General features: G+C 38.0%; 1 protein-coding gene across 2 annotated transcripts in view; it reads left to right on the top strand.

Moving 5' to 3' along the window:
- The window catches only part of crmp1 (collapsin response mediator protein 1), an 83,771-nt gene that overhangs the window by 32,878 nt on the left and 31,647 nt on the right, over positions 1-19,246 (top strand). For both annotated transcript variants that reach the window (XM_028801839.2, XM_028801840.2), the window contains 2 exons: positions 11,140-11,228; positions 14,097-14,281. In XM_028801839.2, the coding sequence (XP_028657672.1) occupies positions 11,140-11,228; positions 14,097-14,281 (274 nt within the window). The remainder of the gene's footprint in view (positions 1-11,139; positions 11,229-14,096; positions 14,282-19,246) is intronic.

Raw genomic sequence — 19,246 nt, 5'->3', positions numbered from 1 at the left:
AAGTATATTGGATGACAACCACAAGTACTGAGATGCTTCAGGGAGAGGATTGCAAAAGCCTAGGCCTTCATACACTGAAATACATAAAACTGCAGTTCTGTATGAACAAGGCTATGGTCAGCGAGCAATAGTATGCCAGACCAAATTTTCTAGATATGGTGCTCAAGTTTCATAAAGAAATAAATTAAAAATGGACAATTCAAAGAAAAACAACGAGATGAAAGACCCAATAGCAGCCTGGAACTGATGAACAATACTTTAAGTTCACTTCTTTAAAAGAAAAAGGAAAATGTGTGAAGTGCTGGGTCATCACCAAAGTACATGCTTCTGCCTCCCCAAGAAGTCTTAAAAGAAGTGGACTTGTGGCATGTGTTACAACTAAGAATCATTCTTGAAGAAAAACAGCACGCATAAGATATTCCAGCATACGTTACGCCATAAAGCATTAAGCAACAACTAGAGTCTTATAAAAGTCTTATGGAGTGATGGGTCAAAATTTGTTTTATTTTTGATCACAAAAATGCCAGCATGTCAGAAGAAGATTGCAAGAAGCACTTTGATGCCTGTCTTCAGCCTTCCCTAAAGTGCAGTGGCATGCATCTCTGGTCAAAATCGACATATTGATGACGCCCCATGATAAAAAAATCATACAGAAGTGTACCAAAGTGAACTGCTTTAGATATAAATTCTAAGAGAGGCCGCACAATATTGACTTCTTTTAAAAACATAGCACGCTCACGCTATTTTTTGTTCAATCATTCTTTTTGTTTTATTTATTCTAGTGTTATATGATGTACACTGTACATTGTACAGTATATGAGCAAATAATGTATTGCCCAGGTAACTAGTTTTAAAAATCTTTTTCTTGATTCTAAGATTTTTTTACACAGAACAGTATATATTTCCATGTTATTTTATTTACTAAACCTCCTTAATCCAATAGTTTATTGCCATAAAATATGTTAGGTATGAATATATTGTTTTTACCCATACTGTATAGAGAATCTCTTTCGTAACAAGATTTCTGCACTGCTGTGCAAGTTGTGCCATTAAATGTTTAAACAGTAAATATACATTAAAGGAAAAATACCAAATGTATGTATTTCTGGTTGATTAAGGGACTGCATGAAATGGTATAAGCAATCAGGTATTACCCTTATACTTAGTGCTTAGGCTGAGTAATGAAACCTGAGGAGCACTTTTAATTGGATCTAGAAACCTAAAAGAGAGAACAAGCAGGTTTCCATACGTGCAGAAAATAGCAGCCATCTCTTTTAGCTAAAGGCCTGACAACAAAGACTGAGTAAAGGCAATAATTAAGTCAGCTGAAGTGAAAGGGGTGAGTGGAAATAATCTGAGTCAAAAGTAGGCCACCAGCTGGGTAATAATAGCTTCATGTGAACAGAATCTGTGTTAGAAAAAGAAGCAGCCTTACATTTTACAACGGTTAAACAATGTTTGACAGTTGCTATAGATCTTAGAATCATTGTTTAAAATTATCTCATACATTCTAGTATGTGTACTATAGGCTAAAGACAAACATGGAAGTGCCTTTTACTTGGCCTAATAGTTGGACAGCAAGCATTTTTTAGCCTTTTGCAAAACAAGGTAAATGTTTCTGTCTCACTTTAAATTGTAATTCTTATTTAACATTTTTTCTTATTATACATTTTCATTTTAGAATGAGTCCATTCATCCATCTATGATGTTTTTTTTCTGTTTTACGACTACAAGAAGCATGATAAGTCAGGAAACAACACACATTCCCCACTGATTTGTAATTTATTTTTCTACTGCAAAGAGCTACTGAAATATCCTAATGGTGTACTCATTTAGCTCATTCTTAATTAATCATATTTAAATGAAAATTGGTTATTAGAGAAACCTTTGTAGCGTTCGCACATCTGAAAACAGTTGTTTTGTTAAATAAAACAAATAAATTGTCTTTCATTCAGTTGAAAATTACTGATATTCCTAAAGTTCAATTCTGGATTTAATAATGGCCAAAAGTAAACAGTTTCTGAAGATATACATCAGTCCATTATTGTTGTTTTGCAAAATACTGTAAACATTATTCCATTCTACAGATTGCCAGGAAACTGAGCATTTCATACAAAGGTGCCCATTACCGTCTTGAGAGAAGTGGGAAAACTGGATCTAACCAGAAAAAAGGTGGAAGACCCAGATGCACAATTGCACAAGACGATAAGGACATCAGAGTCTATAATTTGAGAAACAAACGTCTTAGAGTTCCTATGTTTTTCTTTAAGTACATGCAAAATACCAGTGTTTCAAGAATATAACAGTCTCCACTCTTCTAGGGATACTTTCCACAAGATTCTGGAGTGTGTCTTTTCCAAATTGTTGTAGCCATTTGCAACATCAGGAAGCTGTATTTTAGAATGAACTTACTAGTACTTTGATGAAAAAATATCAACTTCCTTCAAGAACATGGAAATGTGTAAATTATTTCATACTTAAGAATGTTAAAATGGACCATAATTGTGCATAGTGAGACCCTCCCCAACTCTGCTGCACACCGAAACATGGTTGATGCATCTATTGAGGATGGCTTGTCCATTGCTGAGGTAATCGCAGGTTTATGGCACCACCAAGGCAATGGCTAGTTTGCAGCCTCACCACGTAACAGGTCTGTCACCCGATGGTTGATGCGGGGAACATTCTAACCTGGCCACTGACCTGGCCCCATCACTGCTTGTTTGCTGTTTCTGTGTGTATTGAAGTGGTAGCTTCTGTTTGAATAAATACCCTGACTGTTCCTGTTTTGATTGGAATAAAATTAGTTTTGTTGAAGCCTTTGGACTCAGCATGTTCTCTCAAGACAGTGACTACACATCACTATATATATATATATATATATATATATATATATATATATATATATATATATATATATATATCCCAGAATTAGGGACGAAACACGTGTTGCATACTCTTTGTATTATTTGACAGTAAAACTATTCAACCATTCTATGATCTGCTTCTTGCAACTGAAAGAGGGCACCGTGGTGGATGTTTGCCGACTTGCAGACCAACCACAAGCATTACCTGGTAGGTAACCATCCATACAATCAGATTAAGATTCAGACTACGAATGCCATGAATATATATATATATATATATATATATATATATATATATATATATATATATATATATATATACATACATACATACATACATACATACAAACAAAAATTAAAACAAACTTGTTAACATTTCTGAATTCATATTTTCATTTTGTTATTATTGGTTGTTGACTGTAGATTGATGAGCAAATAAAGTCTGTAGAAAGTGAAGGGGTTGGACTACTTTCTAAATCTAGTGTATATAAAGCTTATATGTACATTTTGGACAGAAGTTCATGGACATCTGACCATCACACGTATATGAACTTGTTGGACATTCCATTTGAAAATCATGGGCAGTAATACGAAGCTAACCCTCTCTCCTTTGCGACTATAATAACCTCCACTCTTCTAGGAAGACTTTCCACAAGATTCTAGAATGTATTTTCCACAAATTGTTGCCTCAAGTTGGAAGAGTGCAATTGTCTAAAATGTCTTTCCATGTTGTGGCATTAATAGTACTCTGCACAGAAACCAAGGGGTGTAACCCAAATCTTAAAAAAACAGCCCCAGACCATTATTCCTAATATTCCAATCTTTACAGTAGGCACAATGGAGTTCAGAAGGTAGTGTTCTCCTGGCATCAACCAAACCCAGAGTTGTCCATCAGATTACCAGATAGTGAAGTATGGCTTATCACTCCAGAGAAAACTTTTCCATTGCTCAAGATTGCATGCTGTACACCACTCCAGCCAAAGCCTGGCATTGCAGATAGTGGTCTCAGACTTGTGTACAACTCCTCAGCCATGGAAACCCATTTCACAAAGCTCCTGAAGCACATTTCTTATGCTGCTTTCAGAGGTAGTTTGTGAATGATGCAATATGGGGCAGGTGATTTTTATGTGCTATTCGCAGCAGCCCCACTCCGTGAGTTTGTGTGGTCTACCACTTTGTGGCTGATGTGTTCTTGATCCTTGATGCTTCTACTTCCACAATAGTAGCACATACTGTTGACTGGGGCAGAATTAGCAACGCAGAAAATTCACATATTAACTTGTGGCAAAGGTGGCATCCTGTGACAGTGCCACAGTTAAAGTCATTGACCCATTCTACTGCCAATGTTTGTCAATGGAGTTTGCATTTGGAGAGGTGTCCACATATTTTTTGCCATATAGGGCGAGTGTGTGGGGGTGTGCGCATAGCTTTATTTAAGTTTCACTTTTAAAATATTGTAAAACTGCATGACGACATTATACATTAGCAAGCTAAAACAAATCAATTATCATTGGATTTGTATCTAAGGCATTAGATTTGAGTTTTTTAAAAATCAATAGTTAATTAATGTTCAATGAATATAACGTTGCATATAACTGACAAAATATTGCAATACCTCAAATGGTTTCTGTTTTGAGTTTTGCAATGAATACTGCCTGATTTTGGAACTCATTTTGTGTTTTAGCTACTTCTATTTTTTTCAATTTTATTTAACAGATTCATTTTCCATCCTGCGATCCTGCAGAGGATTAAGCAGGCTTGAAAAATGGTATGGTATTCATTTTCCAAACATTTTGATAAAAAATCAGACTTGTAAAATTAACCCTCTTTCATTCTTTGAAATGTACTAATGTAGTAGTCATAGAAGATTATAATGGCAAGTGTTTTTTTCAAGTCATTAAATGTAGTTTACAGTGGTCTTGTGTTACATTTTCTTAAAAGTAATCAAAATTGCTTGATCCATCTCTATTTTCTTTATTTATTTTTCATGAATATATGAAGCTTCTTAGTGATAGTTTCTGTAAACAGTAACTGTCAAGACTTAGTTTCCCGTCCATTATCAGTTAATCCAAAACAGTGAGTGTGTTCCGTCTGTGCCGACTTTACATTTGTGCTTCATTTTGTGTGGCCGGCTATGTCAAAGCTAACATTTTAATTGAGCACTGGAAAATTTCTGGTAGTTCAGTGACTGTTGCTGTAGCCTCACATTTAGAAAATTATAGCCAATGTGCAATCTGTATGGAGCATGCATGTTTTCCCCAGGTCACTGTGCATTTTTGAGGTACTCTTGTTTCACTAACACCCAAAAGATATGCATATTAGATTAATTGTCAGCTCTGGTTCCATGTGTAATGGTAGCTGTAATGGTCATCTAATTAGCACACACATTATTTTTTAATTAATATGATTACTTTTTTATTTTCAAAGCTTTGCAAGTTTTCTGTTTTTTTACTCTTTACAGCATAATGGTAAAAAATCTTTTTTGAAATATGGTTGTCACCTATTTTGTTAATTTACATGATGCAGTACCAGGATGCCTGACAGTGCTGAGTTTGTCAAAGCCTCTTACAGGAGAGAGACATGCTTATAGGATCAAGAGAATTTAAAAGAGTGTGTTCTCATGATAGAAAGAACAGTACATAATCCCATACGGTATTCTGAAATGTCTGAAGCTAAGTAGAAGGGATAGGGCACAATAGGTAATGGTTCCAAAAACAGTTTTAAGGTTATTGTTACACATTAGCAAAAGGAAATTCTAAGTTAGTATAACAGGTACAATGATAAATTCTTAGGTTTCAATCACGTTGCACAATTAGGAACCTCAATTAACTAGATATGTATAGACCTTGCACACATCTTTCTTTGTGCATCTTGTTGGCTTTGTTCATCGATCATCCCAGCCCTTTTGTGGGCAGCGGAAGAAATTATGACTGGGCAAGGACAGAAGCTGGATGTTTTGCTGTTTTATATATATCTCGCATACAGTATATATATGCATCGTGTGTGTGTATATATATATATATATATATATATATATATATATATATATATAATATAAAATATTGCAATGATTCCAAAAAGACAGGTTGGGATCCATCCCATATATTGTCTGGAATGCTACAAAATAGAGAATTGCTTTTTAGCAAAAGAGTACTCTTGGGACTGAGTCAAAAACATGACTGCTGTAGCAGATGACTAGTGATCTTATATAGCGGGGAGTAAGGAAGAGGCGCAATGTCAATATCAGCAGGAGAAGTGACGTCATCCAGGGGTGTGGTTTGATGCCGGAAGGGGCTGAGGGTTGCTTTACTTGTTCCTGCAAGGAAGGAGAAAAAAAGCATTAGTGCACATGACTAGCCTTGTTTACAGGCATTTCTACACTGACCAGACCCTGCTCCTGTATCCACATTCATATGCCAGTAGTAACTTGCTAATGCAGAAAACATCCATAAAATCCCCATTTTTAAATTTTCACCTGTGCATCTGTTTTTCAAGATGATTAAGTTTAACATGGGCCCTGAAGCTGCAATGGGCAAAACAAGGCAGAATTAATCCAGTCAATTTTAGGTTACTCATTCTCACTAAGACTATATCAGCTAACAAAACAGCATGTCTTGAGACTGCTGCAGAAATAACCAAATGTCAATCATGATAAGTTGTCAACTGCTCAAAGACAATACCTGTCTCATATATGCACCTTTTTGTCACTCAGCCAGCCATACGGAAGGCAGATGAATTCATAAATATACTGCTATTTGAAGCAATCTTGCAGACATAGATTTAAAAGGAAACATCAATTTACTGCCTGAGTTGACCTATGGTTTAATAACATGATGAGGACCAGTAGCAGCCATAATAAATAATCCAGCACCAAGTTTCTAAAGCACTTGTCTTTCAGAATTTCAATATTGCAATTGCATCTGAGTCATATTAATGAGCAGAGGAGAAGAGTCTAATTTCATTATTTGTATGTGGTTAATATAAGAACCTGCGTATAAAATATAATTTAGTAAATAATTCATGTGTCTTATTTTGAAGAATGGTATAAATATTACATGACAGCAATCTTTATCATTGTTGTTTACATAAAATATCTACTTATTGGAAGGTGTATTTGACCATTTGCCTCATAGATGATCTTCTTCTTCTTCTTTCGGGTGCTCCCGTTAGGGGTTGCCACAGCGGATCATCTTCTTCCATATCTTTCCGTCCTCTGCATCTTGTTCTATTACACCCATCACCTGCATGTCCTCTCTCACCACATCCATAAACCTTTGCTTAGGTCTTCCTCTTTTCCTCTTCCCTGGCAGCTCTATCCTTAGCATCCTTCTCCCAATATACCCAGCATCTCCCCACTGCACATGTCCAAACCAAAGCAATCTCACCTCTCTGACTTTGTCTCCCAACCGTCCAACTTGAGCTGGCCCTCTAATGTACTTATTTCTAATCCTATCCATCCTCGTCACACCTAGTGCAAATCTTAGCATCTTTAACACTGCTTCCTCAAGCTCTGTCTCCTGCTTTCTGGTCAGTGCCACCGTCTCCAACCCATATAACATAGCTGGTCTCACTACCGTCCTGTAGACCTTCCCTTTCACTCTTGCTGATACCCATCTGTCACAAATTACTCCTGACACTCTTCTCCACCCATTCCACCCTGCCTGCACTCTCTTTTTCATCTCTCTTCCACAATCCCCATTACTCTGTACTGTTGATCCCAACTATTTAAACTCATCCACCTTCGCCAACTCTGCTCCCTGCATCCTCAACATTCCACTAACCTCCCTCTCATTTGCACACATGTATTCTGTCTTGTTCCTACTGACCTTCATTCCTCTCCTCTCTAGAGCATATCTCCACCTCTCCAGGATCTCCTCAACCTGCTCCCTACTATCGCTACAGATCACAATGTCATCAGCAAATATCATAGTCCACGGGGACTCCTGTCTAATCTCATCTGTCAACCTGTCCATCACCATTGCAAATAAGAAAGGGCTCAGAGCCGATCCTTGATGTAATCCCACCTCCAACTTGAATGCATCCGTCACTCCTACCGCAGACCTCAACACTGTCACATTTCCCTCGTACGTATCCTGTACAACTCTTACATACTTCTCTGCCACTCCCGACTTCCTCATACAATACCACAGCTCCTCTCGAGGCACCCTGTCATATGCTTTCTCCAGGTCCACAAAGACGCAATGCAACTCCTTCTGGCCTTCTCTAAACTTCTCCATCAACATCCTCAGAGCAAACATTGCTCTTTCTTGGCATGAAACCATACTGCTGCTCACTAATCATCACCTCACTTCTTAACCTAGCTTCCACTACTCTTTCCCATAACTTCATGCTGTGGCTCATCAATTTTATTCCCCTGTAGTTACTGCAGTCCTGCACATCCCCCTTATTCTTAAATATCGGCACCAGTACACTGCTCCACTCCTCAGGCATCCTCTCAATTTCCAAGATTCCATTAAACAATCAGGTTAAAAACTCCACTGCCATCTCTCCTAAACACCTCCATGCTTCCATTGGTATGTCATCTGGACCAACAGCCTTTCCATTTTGCATCCTCTTCATAGCTGCCCTTACTTCCTCCTTGCTAATCCGTTGCACTTCCTGATTCACTATCGCCACATCATCCAACCTCTTCTCTCTCTCGTTCTCTTCATTCATCAACCTCTCAAAGTACTCTTTCCATCTGCTCAACACATTCTCCTCGCTTGTGAGTACATTTCTATCTTTATCCTTTATCACCCTAACCTGCTGCACATCTTTCCCAGCTCGGTCCCTCTGTCTAGCCAATCGGTACAGGTCTTTTGTAACGGCCGACCCCTTACCCAGCCAGAAGCTACACTTCCAAGACCTGTGGCCTGGATAAATTACTGAGGCTAATCTATAAATACCAAGCCGTACCTCTAACAAATAAAATTTTCCCCACAATTGACGGTTTAAACAGAAGTACAAACAAGCAGATATGTAAAAATACGTGGATAAATATATTAAAACAAACAATAACAAAAAAGGCAAATTTCACACATAGAAAATAAGTATATATATAGATATGTATATCCCTCCACCAAACTAACAATGTGACAACACCATATATACAATAACAAACCCTCCTTTGTCCCAGTAACATATACCAAACACAAAACACGAACAACAATAAATGAATACGGAAAATGCCAATGATAATGAACTTGAGTCAAAGTATACAACTGTCCTGAATGCGGATGTCTGATCAACAGATAAGTGATGTGTTTGTATTTCCCAGAAAAAATGGAGCAATCTCACCGTGAATCCTTGGCGTATGGTGGATGATGTAGTCTAACCCCGGGGTCTCTGGTGATGATTGATTTGAAGTAAGTAAGTATGAAAAACAAACGGGTTACAAAAGTGCGATGTGGAAAACAGCAGGAACCGTTGATTCGTTGTGGTGAAATGTAATCTCCGTCTTTCTCTTCTCCTTTCCCTGTTCTCTCCTGATTGTTTATATAGTCCCGAGCCAGATGTAATTGATTGATTATAAACAGGTGTTTTCCATCTTGGGGCTGCGGTCTCTTTCCATCATCCGTCCACCCTGTATTTACGGTGACGACATTCACTGACGCACACATAAACAGCAAACGGGACGATGGAAACAAAACGCACTTAGTACAAACATTGAAAAACACTATTACTATGTAGCCCCGCTACACCTTTTCTACCTCTTTAGTGTCCAACCTCTCATACAACTCATCATATGCCTTTTCTTTAGCCTTCACCACCTCTCTCTTCACCTTGCGCCTTATCTCCTTGTACTTTTGTCTACTTTCTGCATCTCTCTGACTATCCCACTTCTTCTTTGCCATCCTCTTCCTCTGTATACTCTCCTGTATTTCCTCATTCCACCACCAGGTTTCCTTTTCCTCCTTCCTCTTTCCAGATGTCACGCCAAGCACCCTTCTTGCTGTCACCCTTATTACATCTGATGTAGTTTCCCAGCTGTCTGGTAACTCTTCACTGCCACCCAGTGCCTGTCTCACCTCCTCCCTAAACTCAACCTTGTAGTCTTCCTTTTTCAACTTCCACCATTTGATCCTTGGCTCTGCCCCCACTCTGTTCCTCTTCTTGATCTCTAACGTCATCCTACAGACCACCATCCTATGCTGCTTAACTACACTTTCCCCTTCCACCACTTTGCAGTCTCCAATCTCCTTCTGATCAACTCTTCTGCATAGGATGTAATCTACCTGTGTGCATCTTCCTCCATTCTTGTACGTAACCCTATGTTCCTCCCTCTTCTTAAAATACATATTCACGACAGCCATGTCCATCCTTTTGGCAAAATCCACTATCCTCTGACCTTCTTCATTCCTCTCCTTGACACCATACCTACCCATCACCTCCTCGTCTCCACTGTTCCCTTCACCAACATGCCCATTGAAATACGCTCCAATCACCACTTTCTGTCCCTTGGGTACACTGTTCATCTCTTCATCCAACTCACTCCAAAAATCTTCTTTCTCACCCATTGCACACTCAACTTGTGGTGCATATGCACTAACAACATTCATCATCACACCTCCAATTTCCAGCTTCATAATCATTACTCTGCCTGACACTCTTTTCACCTCCAAAACACTTTTGACATACTGTTCCTTCAGAATAACTCCTACCCCATTTCTCCTTCCATCCACACCATGATAGAACAATTTGAATCCACCTCCGATCCACCTGGCCTTACTCCCCTTCTATTTAGTTTCTTGCACGCACAATATATCAACCTTCCTTCTCTCTATCATATCTGCTAACTCTCTCCCCTTACCAGTCATACTGTCATCATTCAAAGCTCTTACCCTCAGTTCCACTCTCTTTACTTTCCTCCTCTCCTCCTGCCTCCGGACACGTCTCCCCCCTCTTCTTCTTTGGCCAACAGTAGTCCAATTTCCGCCAGCACCCTGTTGGCTAACAGTACTGGTGGAGGTCGTTGTTAACCCGGGGCTCAACCTATCCGGTATGGAAATTTGTATTGTTGTCCGCATATTGATTTGGCAAAATTTTACACCAGTAGCCCTTCCTGATGTAACCCTCCCCATTTATCCGGGCTTGGGACCAGCACAAAGAAACACACTGGTTTGTGCATCCCCTGTGTTTGGGTAGCCTCATAGATGATAATATTTAAAATTAAACACAGCAATTTTTACTTTATATTATGTATTTCATTTTTAGCCTAATTATGCTAATGTTGTGCAATGTTTTGAAAGTACAACTTCCTTTTATTTCATTTCAGAGTGATAGATTGCACATCAAAGGTGGGAGAATTGTCAATGATGACCAGTCTTTCTATGCAGACGTCTATTTGGAAGATGGCCTGATCAAGTAAGTGGCAAGACTTTTTTAATTCTCAGTCAGGTTTCCTCACAGTACTTTTCCTGAAATTAAATGGCATCAATTCTGTTAAAATTTCTACTGTACCTAATGTAGTTTTTTGCTTTGAGATGTATACAAGTGAAATTCTGTGTATGGTGACTGTTGTTTTAATTACTACATGAAAGTTTTAAGTTCAACCCATGCTGATTTTTGTTTCCTGTATGAGAAAGAGCAATTCAGTTAGAATCTTAGAGTGAGGGACAGAGCCTGTGTAAATATGCCCAAGGGTTGAAATATAAATTCAGTGTAGTGTGTCACGAACTGTAAGCACAAGATGTACAGTTAAGTAGTAATAGCAATTATTTGGCAAAGAAATTGTAGCATTTCTCAGTAAACCTTCTCATTCTTGGCACTGGGGCTAGGAAAAAAATAATCCAAACAGGGCCCTTTCTACAGGTAATTGTAAAATGCTGATGTTTTTAAGGTTTTGCCATCTAAGTGCTTTACATATGTAATAAAACTGTAGTCTCTGAATGTGGAATGTTTCATACCAGGATTCCAAGGAACATTCTTAACAGCCATAACAGTTTTACCATGATAGACTGTATCAATTATCTGTTACTATAAGACGTTAGGATTGGTCTGCAGAGGTTTAATCTGGTATTTATCACTTAGGTGCTGAAATAATTTTTTTCTCTCTATGTCAGGACTACTTTTTGTAATCCAACCCTTATGATGTGAAAACTTCATTAAAATGGTGACCACTTTCATTGATCAGGGGAACCTCTATTTATTTGAAGGCATACTACAAACAGGCAGCAAAAAGTGAAAACTCTGAGATGAAAAGCAATCTTTTCTCTTGACTTTGAAAATACTGCTCATTTATACAAGGAGAGGGAGAAAGCATAGACATCTTAGTATCGAGCCCACCTATTGCTTTAGCAAAGTCAACTACAGGAGGCATGCTGGGAAACTAATTGTTCTTTCCACAAGATGTGATATTTTTTAATCTGATTTAAAAACAATAATACTTTAAAAATGCTATTTTATTATATTAAGTAATTTTATTTAAAAGCCTTTTTCTAAATATTAGGAACTAATTTTTTAAATTATTTTATAACATGCAGATATTTGCAACTAATGACGTACCTGAATATTTCAGTAAGCTTTTGAAAAATAGAATTTAGAGAAGGATTCAGCAAATTATGTCTTGTAATCAACTCAGATATGGACATACCAAATCATTAAGAGCACATGTACCCTAAAAACATTAAGACAGTATTGCATGATTTTTTAATGCTAACATACCCCTATATTAACATACTTTAATTCATTCTCAAATTCACATTAGGAATATGGAGGACCAATGCTTATCTCAGCTCAGTTCAGCGCATTCATATTTGATCTAATGAAATAAGCAGAAAGAGAAGCATTTTCCCCACTAGTTTAATAAAGATTTAGATAACATTGTGAACTGGCTGGAATTCCTATAGCTTTTCACCCTCCATCATTTTTCTGTTCATACAGTTTGATTTCAAGATACAAGTATTTAGCTATAGATACAAAATAATCTTAATGCAGCAAAAACAGGAAGCTATTCCAGTGACCAAGGGCTCATTGATCTTGTTCCTCTGTCACACAAGCTGTCCAAAACTCCTCCCTACCAAGAACTCCTGCAGGAACAAAAAGAGTAATATAAGTGATTTATGTTGACATTAAAGTGGTTTTCATTTGCTTCTCTCCATTATAGTATTATGACAAGTTTTGACTCCCATTTAAATTGAGAATCCAATTGGTAATGATGGTCAAAGTTTTCACAAAATTGTTTTTAATAAATACTCTGGTGCCAAAATCAAACTCAAAGTCTGGTCACTTTCCAGTAAACATTAAATGTTATTTAATGTACATTAGTTGCAGAGTGTGGCTGCATCTACAAATAATAAAATCTGCTAAACCTGACCAACTGTTTTATTCTACAAGTATACTGTGAATTACACATTGCACCACCAGCTTTTGTTTATGCTTCCTCGAAGGAGTATGGATTCATTGGTTATAAAATGGACTACTTTATACTTCCAAAAATGCACTGTGTGCTTATTTCTAAGTAGCCGAAAAACAAATGTCAGATGAAGAGTTTTAAATTGTATTAAAATAGAGGACAAACATACTGTTTATAAAAGTGTATACTGTAGCATATTGTTAGATATTTTTTTAAACGACAGGAACAATTTAAAGGCCCTGTCATGGTACATGACTTTTCTAGTGATTTTCAGCAATGTGGAATAAGGAACATGGGTGCTTTGGACCACAAAAATAAGGGGAAAAAAGATAATAGCTGAATTTGTAGGACCAAAAGCCTCCACACAGTCACTGGCTCAGTCAAGCAGCACATTTTAGGCAGTCAGTAAAAGTGGTGTGGTCACAATACTTTGAGAATGTGAAGCTGTACAGGAAAGTCATTAAACAGTTCTTTAATTTTTCATGCAGTGAGCTAAGGGAGTTCTCTATGAAGTTTATACTGTATGTCCTCCCTGTGAGAGCATGGGTTTCCACTATTGTCAAAGATTTCATCCCATAATACAAAAGAAACGTATTTAGTTGGACTGTTGTGAGTTAATCAGAGTGTACATGAGTGTGTCCCATAGTAAAATGGTACTCCATCATAGGCTGTTTTTGTCTTGAACTCTTTGTTACTGAAATAGACTCTCTCCACCCATGGCAATTAAAAAAGGCCTGGAAAATGCCTAGACAGAGGGACAGAAAATGTTATCTGAAAGTGTTCTTTGTGTGCTGATGACTTAAAAACATTGTCTGTTAAATTAAATTAAATTAAATTAAATTAAATTAAATTAAATTAAATGTATATTGCCTTATTAGACAAATTGGGGAAAACCTGATTGTTCCTGGTGGAGTGAAGACTATAGAATCTCATGGACGAATGGTTATTCCTGGAGGGATTGATGTGAACACCTACCTACAAAAACCGTACCATGGAACAACAACGGTTGATGACTTTTATCAAGGGACAAAGGCAGCACTGGCAGGAGGAACCACCATGATAAGTAAGTTATTTCAAACTGATGCCTTGTTTATAATGTCTTGTACAGATTGGCCCAATTTTTTCCATAATACACAGCATAATTTTTGTTTTATATGAACTATGCACAAGAGTGTATTTGCTTAAATATTTTAAGTGATAATGTTTTGTTTGAATAATTGCTATTAACTACTAATCAGTTTTAAAAAGCTTCAGAATACATTGATGTTGCATTCAAAAAAGTTGCATTGTCATAGAGTTTTATGATATCAAGAGGTACATAATTTCACACTGTATCTGTTGTTGTGAGAACCTTTAATAATGATCGTAGCCGCCGAAGTATAAGACGAGTACAAGCATGGGTAAAACGTGTGTCAAAAGAAATCTCTCAGTCCAAAAGTTCATTTTAAAATTACTTAGTGAAAGTTAAAAGCAAATAATCCACACAAGATAAAAAGAAAAAATAGTTACACACGTAGAATAAAAGGCAAATAAAAAAGGAAAATTGTATCTTCTCTAAACTTAGCTTTTCTTGAGGAACTTTAGTTATTTCTGTACTTAAAAGTTCTTTACTTCTTCTTTCTATACTTAAAGGTTCTTAGCTTCTTCTTCTGTACGCTTTAAATGTACGGCCTTAAATAAGCACAAGTTACTTCACACACTGAAACGGCCCGTCAGTACGAGCACGTGCCCAGGCACTGTCACGGTTTAAAACCATATGCCTCTACACCTTACACATGGCAAGGCTGTCACTAACTGAAGAATAATGTTTACTCAAAGCTGTTAGAAATGGCAAGAATATACCAATACAATTCTACTTATGGTGGTTTTAGGAACCTCCCATAGATTATGCATTGTCATCTAGTAAAATATTTATGAATCTTATATAACTAGGAAAATGGCTTTTACAATGATATAAGCAACATTGTTTCTTCTACACTACACAGGAGGTGTATCAAAGTTAAGTTTTAATGATGTTCCTTTTTCATGTCATGGCTTCTTTAGGACACATACTGTAACTGAAGCCACATAGTCTATGTGAAGTATGCATGTTAGGAAAGTGGTGGCTGTGTGGTGTAGTGGTTAAGCTTTGGTCTTCAAACCTAAAGTTGGTTTAAATCCTGCTGCTGACACTGTATGACCATGAGATAGTCACTTCACTTTCCTGTGCTACAATTGGGAAGCCAAAAAAATGTAACTAATTGTATCTCAGATTCACCTTGAATAAAGGTGTCAGCCAAAATGTGGGTTTTCCTCGAGGTATCTCAGTTTTTCTCTCACATCCCCAAGAAGTGCTGTTTGATTTAATCAGACACTCTCAGGCCAGTGTGTGTGCATGTGTGTGTGTGTGTGTGTGTGCGCGCGCGTGTGTGCGTGTGTGTGTATGTCTGCATTTGTAAGTGCACCCCGTAAAACAATCTGGTTCTCTGTCCGTGGCTATTTCCTGTATTATGTCTGATGCTACTGAATATGCTCTGGCCCCCTGTGACCCTAACTAGATTGAACAGGTCAGAGAATGTTATGCTTTTTTATTTTGCCACATACTCCTTACAAAAATGTCTAGCATTTTGTTAATTGTAACAACTGATGCTGCTTTTGGGATCTCTCCTAAAAGTATTTTATTAGGCTGTTTAATAGAGAGGTGAAAATTATTGCAGTTCTTAAAAATGCAATTTTAACCCTCTTGGTTGAAGATTAGGACAGACATTATTGATTAAATATAAAGAGTAATTTAATTAAATCAACTGTCACTATTAGCTCTTGCCACACTGTCCTAAAGGTCTTTTTGAAAAATAGCTGCAGCAACTTACATAGGATGGCAAATCAAATTTAGGCCTCTGTGAAGGTCTGAGAAGCTATAGAATTCCCTTGTTGTTTTGTTTTCAGGTATATATGTAAAATTAATACCAGAATTAAAACCATTATTCCATTTTGTTCACTTTCCTTCTATTGCCCGTTAGCTTAATTGAAATTATCATTATGGAAACAAAATTAATTTTACTATTGGTATAGAATTTGTCTATTATTTCAATGTCTTTGTTCACTTCGCTGGAATGCTTAGGTATCCTTCTTTCCAAAGATGTGCATGAACAAGATAAATGTTATAGACTACAAAAGGAAAAACAAATAAAACTTGAAGCTTGCTGCTTTTAAAACGAGCATATTCCTTCATACCATCGGCAAGTAGAAATTACCTTGAGATTTGTTTTCAGTTACACTTTATGTGAAAAGCAGAGCAAGTATTGCCATTTTTGTGTAATATAAAAAGGTTAAATGTAATTATATCTGTCTTTACCCATCTGTCTATCAGAGATATTCTAGATGCAATGCATAATTGATGGGGTATCAACTGATTGCAGGATACATTCATGCACATATTTTTTCCTACCTGCAGCAGACCAACCAAAGTTAACATATACAAGTTTTAGGGTGTTCAGTGTAAAACTAAAGATAATGAAGAAACATTCACACCGACATGGTTAGGATGACAGTATTACATACTGTTTACTGAGGCTGGGAGACAGTATGTGGGTTTGCTTTTTTTCCCCCTAAAATACTTAGTTAGTCAAATGTTGCTCTCATATATGTTAAAATATATCTTTTCAAATTGAATTTTTAATGTGTAATAATCATCCAAATTTAAAAAACAATTTTGTGTTTAATATTGTTATAACCACCGGGACAGAAGAGACAGGCATACAGACACTACACATGATGTGCAGGTTTGAGCCCTCAGACTGCTGAGCATCTTTATTTTTTAACAAAACAACACAGAACAGGCAGAGAGACTAAGCTTTAGTGTACATATTCAAACTCCTTAAAACAACAAATACACCACTAAACACCAGGACAAGTTGCATCTTACCTTCTGTTGTCCCCACGTCCATACTCAGGATGATCTTTGGGTCCTTTTCCATCACGCACCAGCTGACTTGTGGCCACCTCTTCACAATCCCTTTCCTAACTGTGAATCATCAGGGCATCTGACTTCTTCTTGTTAAAAATTGAAACAAATTCTTCTTCTCTCTGCTGCTCCCGTTAGGGGTTGCCACAGTGGATCATCTTCTTCCATATCTTTCTGTCCTCTGCATCTTGTTCTGTTACACCCATCACCTGCATGTCCTCTCTCACCACATCCATAAACCTTCTCTTAGGCCTTCCTCTTCTTCTCTTGCCTGGTAACTCTATCCTTAGCATACTTCTCCCAATATACTCAGCATCTCTCTTCTGCACATGTCCAAACCAATGCAATCTCGCCTCTCTGACTTTGTCTCCCAACCATCCAACCTGAACTGACCCTCTAATGTACTCATTTCTAATCCTGTCCATCCTCGTCACACCCAATGCAAATCTTAGCATCTTTAACTCTGCCACTTCCAGCTCTGTCTCCTGCTTTCTGGTCAGTGCCACCGTCTCCAACCCATATAACATAGCTGATCTCAGTGCCGTCCTGTAGACCTTCCCTTTCACTCTTACTGATATCTGTCTGTCACAAATTACTCCTGACACTCTTCTCCACCCATTCCACCCTGCCTGCACTCTCTTTCACCTCTCTTCCACAATCCCCATTACTCTGTACTGTTGATCCCAACTATTTAAACTCATCCACCCTCACCAACTCTACTCCCTGCATCCTCACGAATTCCACTGACCTCCCTCTCATTTACACACATATATTCTGTCTTGTTCCTACTGACTGTCATTCCTCTCCTCTCTAGAGCATATCTCCACCTCTCCACGGTCTCCTCAACCTGCTCCCTACTATCACTACTGATCACAATGTCATCAGCAAACATCATAGTCCATGGGGACTCCTGTCTAATCTCGTCTGTCAACCTGTCCATCACCATTGCAAATAAGAAAGGGCTCAGAGCCCATCCCTGATGTAATCTCACCTCCACCTTGAATGCATCTGTCACTCCTACTGCAGACCTCAGCACTGTCACACTTCCCTCGTACATATCCTGTACAACTCTTACATACTTCTCTGCCACTCCTGACTTCCTCATACAATACCACAACTCCTCTTGAGGCACCCTGTCATATGCTTTCTCCAGATCCACAAAGACGCAATGCGACTCCTTCTGGTCTTCTCTATACTTCTCCATCAACACTCTCGGAGCAAACATCGCATCTGTGGTGCTCTTTCTTGGCATGAAACCATACTGCTGCTTACTAGTCATCACCTCACTTCTTAACCTGGCTTCCACTACTCTTTCCCATAACTTCATGTTGTGGCTCATCAATTTTATCCCTCTGTAGTTGCTACAGTCCTGCACATCCCCCTTATTCTTAAATATCGGCACCAGTACTCTTGTTCTCCACTCCTCAAGCATTTTCTCACTTTCTAAGATTCCATTAAACAATCTGGTTAAAAACTCCACTGCCATCTCTCCTAAACACCTCCATGCTTCCACAGGTATGTCATCTGGACCAACTGCTTTTCCATTCTTCGTCCTCTTCATAGCTGTCCTTACTTCTTCCTTGCTAATCCATTGCACTTCCTGATTCAACATTTCCACATCATCCAACCTATTCTGTCTCTCTGTCATTCTCTTCATTCATCAGCCTCTCAAAGTACTCTTTCCATCTGCTCAACACACTCTCCTCGCTTGTGAGAACATTTCCATCTTTATCTTTTATTACCCTAACCTGCTGCACGTCTTTCCCAGTTCGGTCCCTCTGTCTAGCCAATCGATACAGGTCCTTTCATACAACTCATCATACGCTTTTTCTTTAGCCTTCACCACCTCTCTCTTCACCTTGCGCCTTATCTCCTTGTACTCTTGTCTACTTTCTGTGACTATCCCACTTCTTCTTTGTCATCCTCTTCCTCTGTATACTCTCCTGTACTTCCCCATTCCACCACCAGGTTTCCTTTTCCTCCTTCCTCTTTCCAGATGTCACGCCAAACACCCTTCTTGCTGTCACCCTTACTACATCTGATGTAGTTTCCCAACTGTCTGGTAATTCTTCACTTAATAGAGGA

The sequence above is a fragment of the Erpetoichthys calabaricus genome, chromosome 5 (assembly GCF_900747795.2).
Source record: "Erpetoichthys calabaricus chromosome 5, fErpCal1.3, whole genome shotgun sequence".
NCBI classification, from domain to species: Eukaryota; Metazoa; Chordata; class Cladistia; order Polypteriformes; family Polypteridae; genus Erpetoichthys; species Erpetoichthys calabaricus.
The sequence above is the reverse complement of the archived record's forward strand: the minus strand, read 5'-3'. Positions and strand labels throughout refer to the sequence as shown.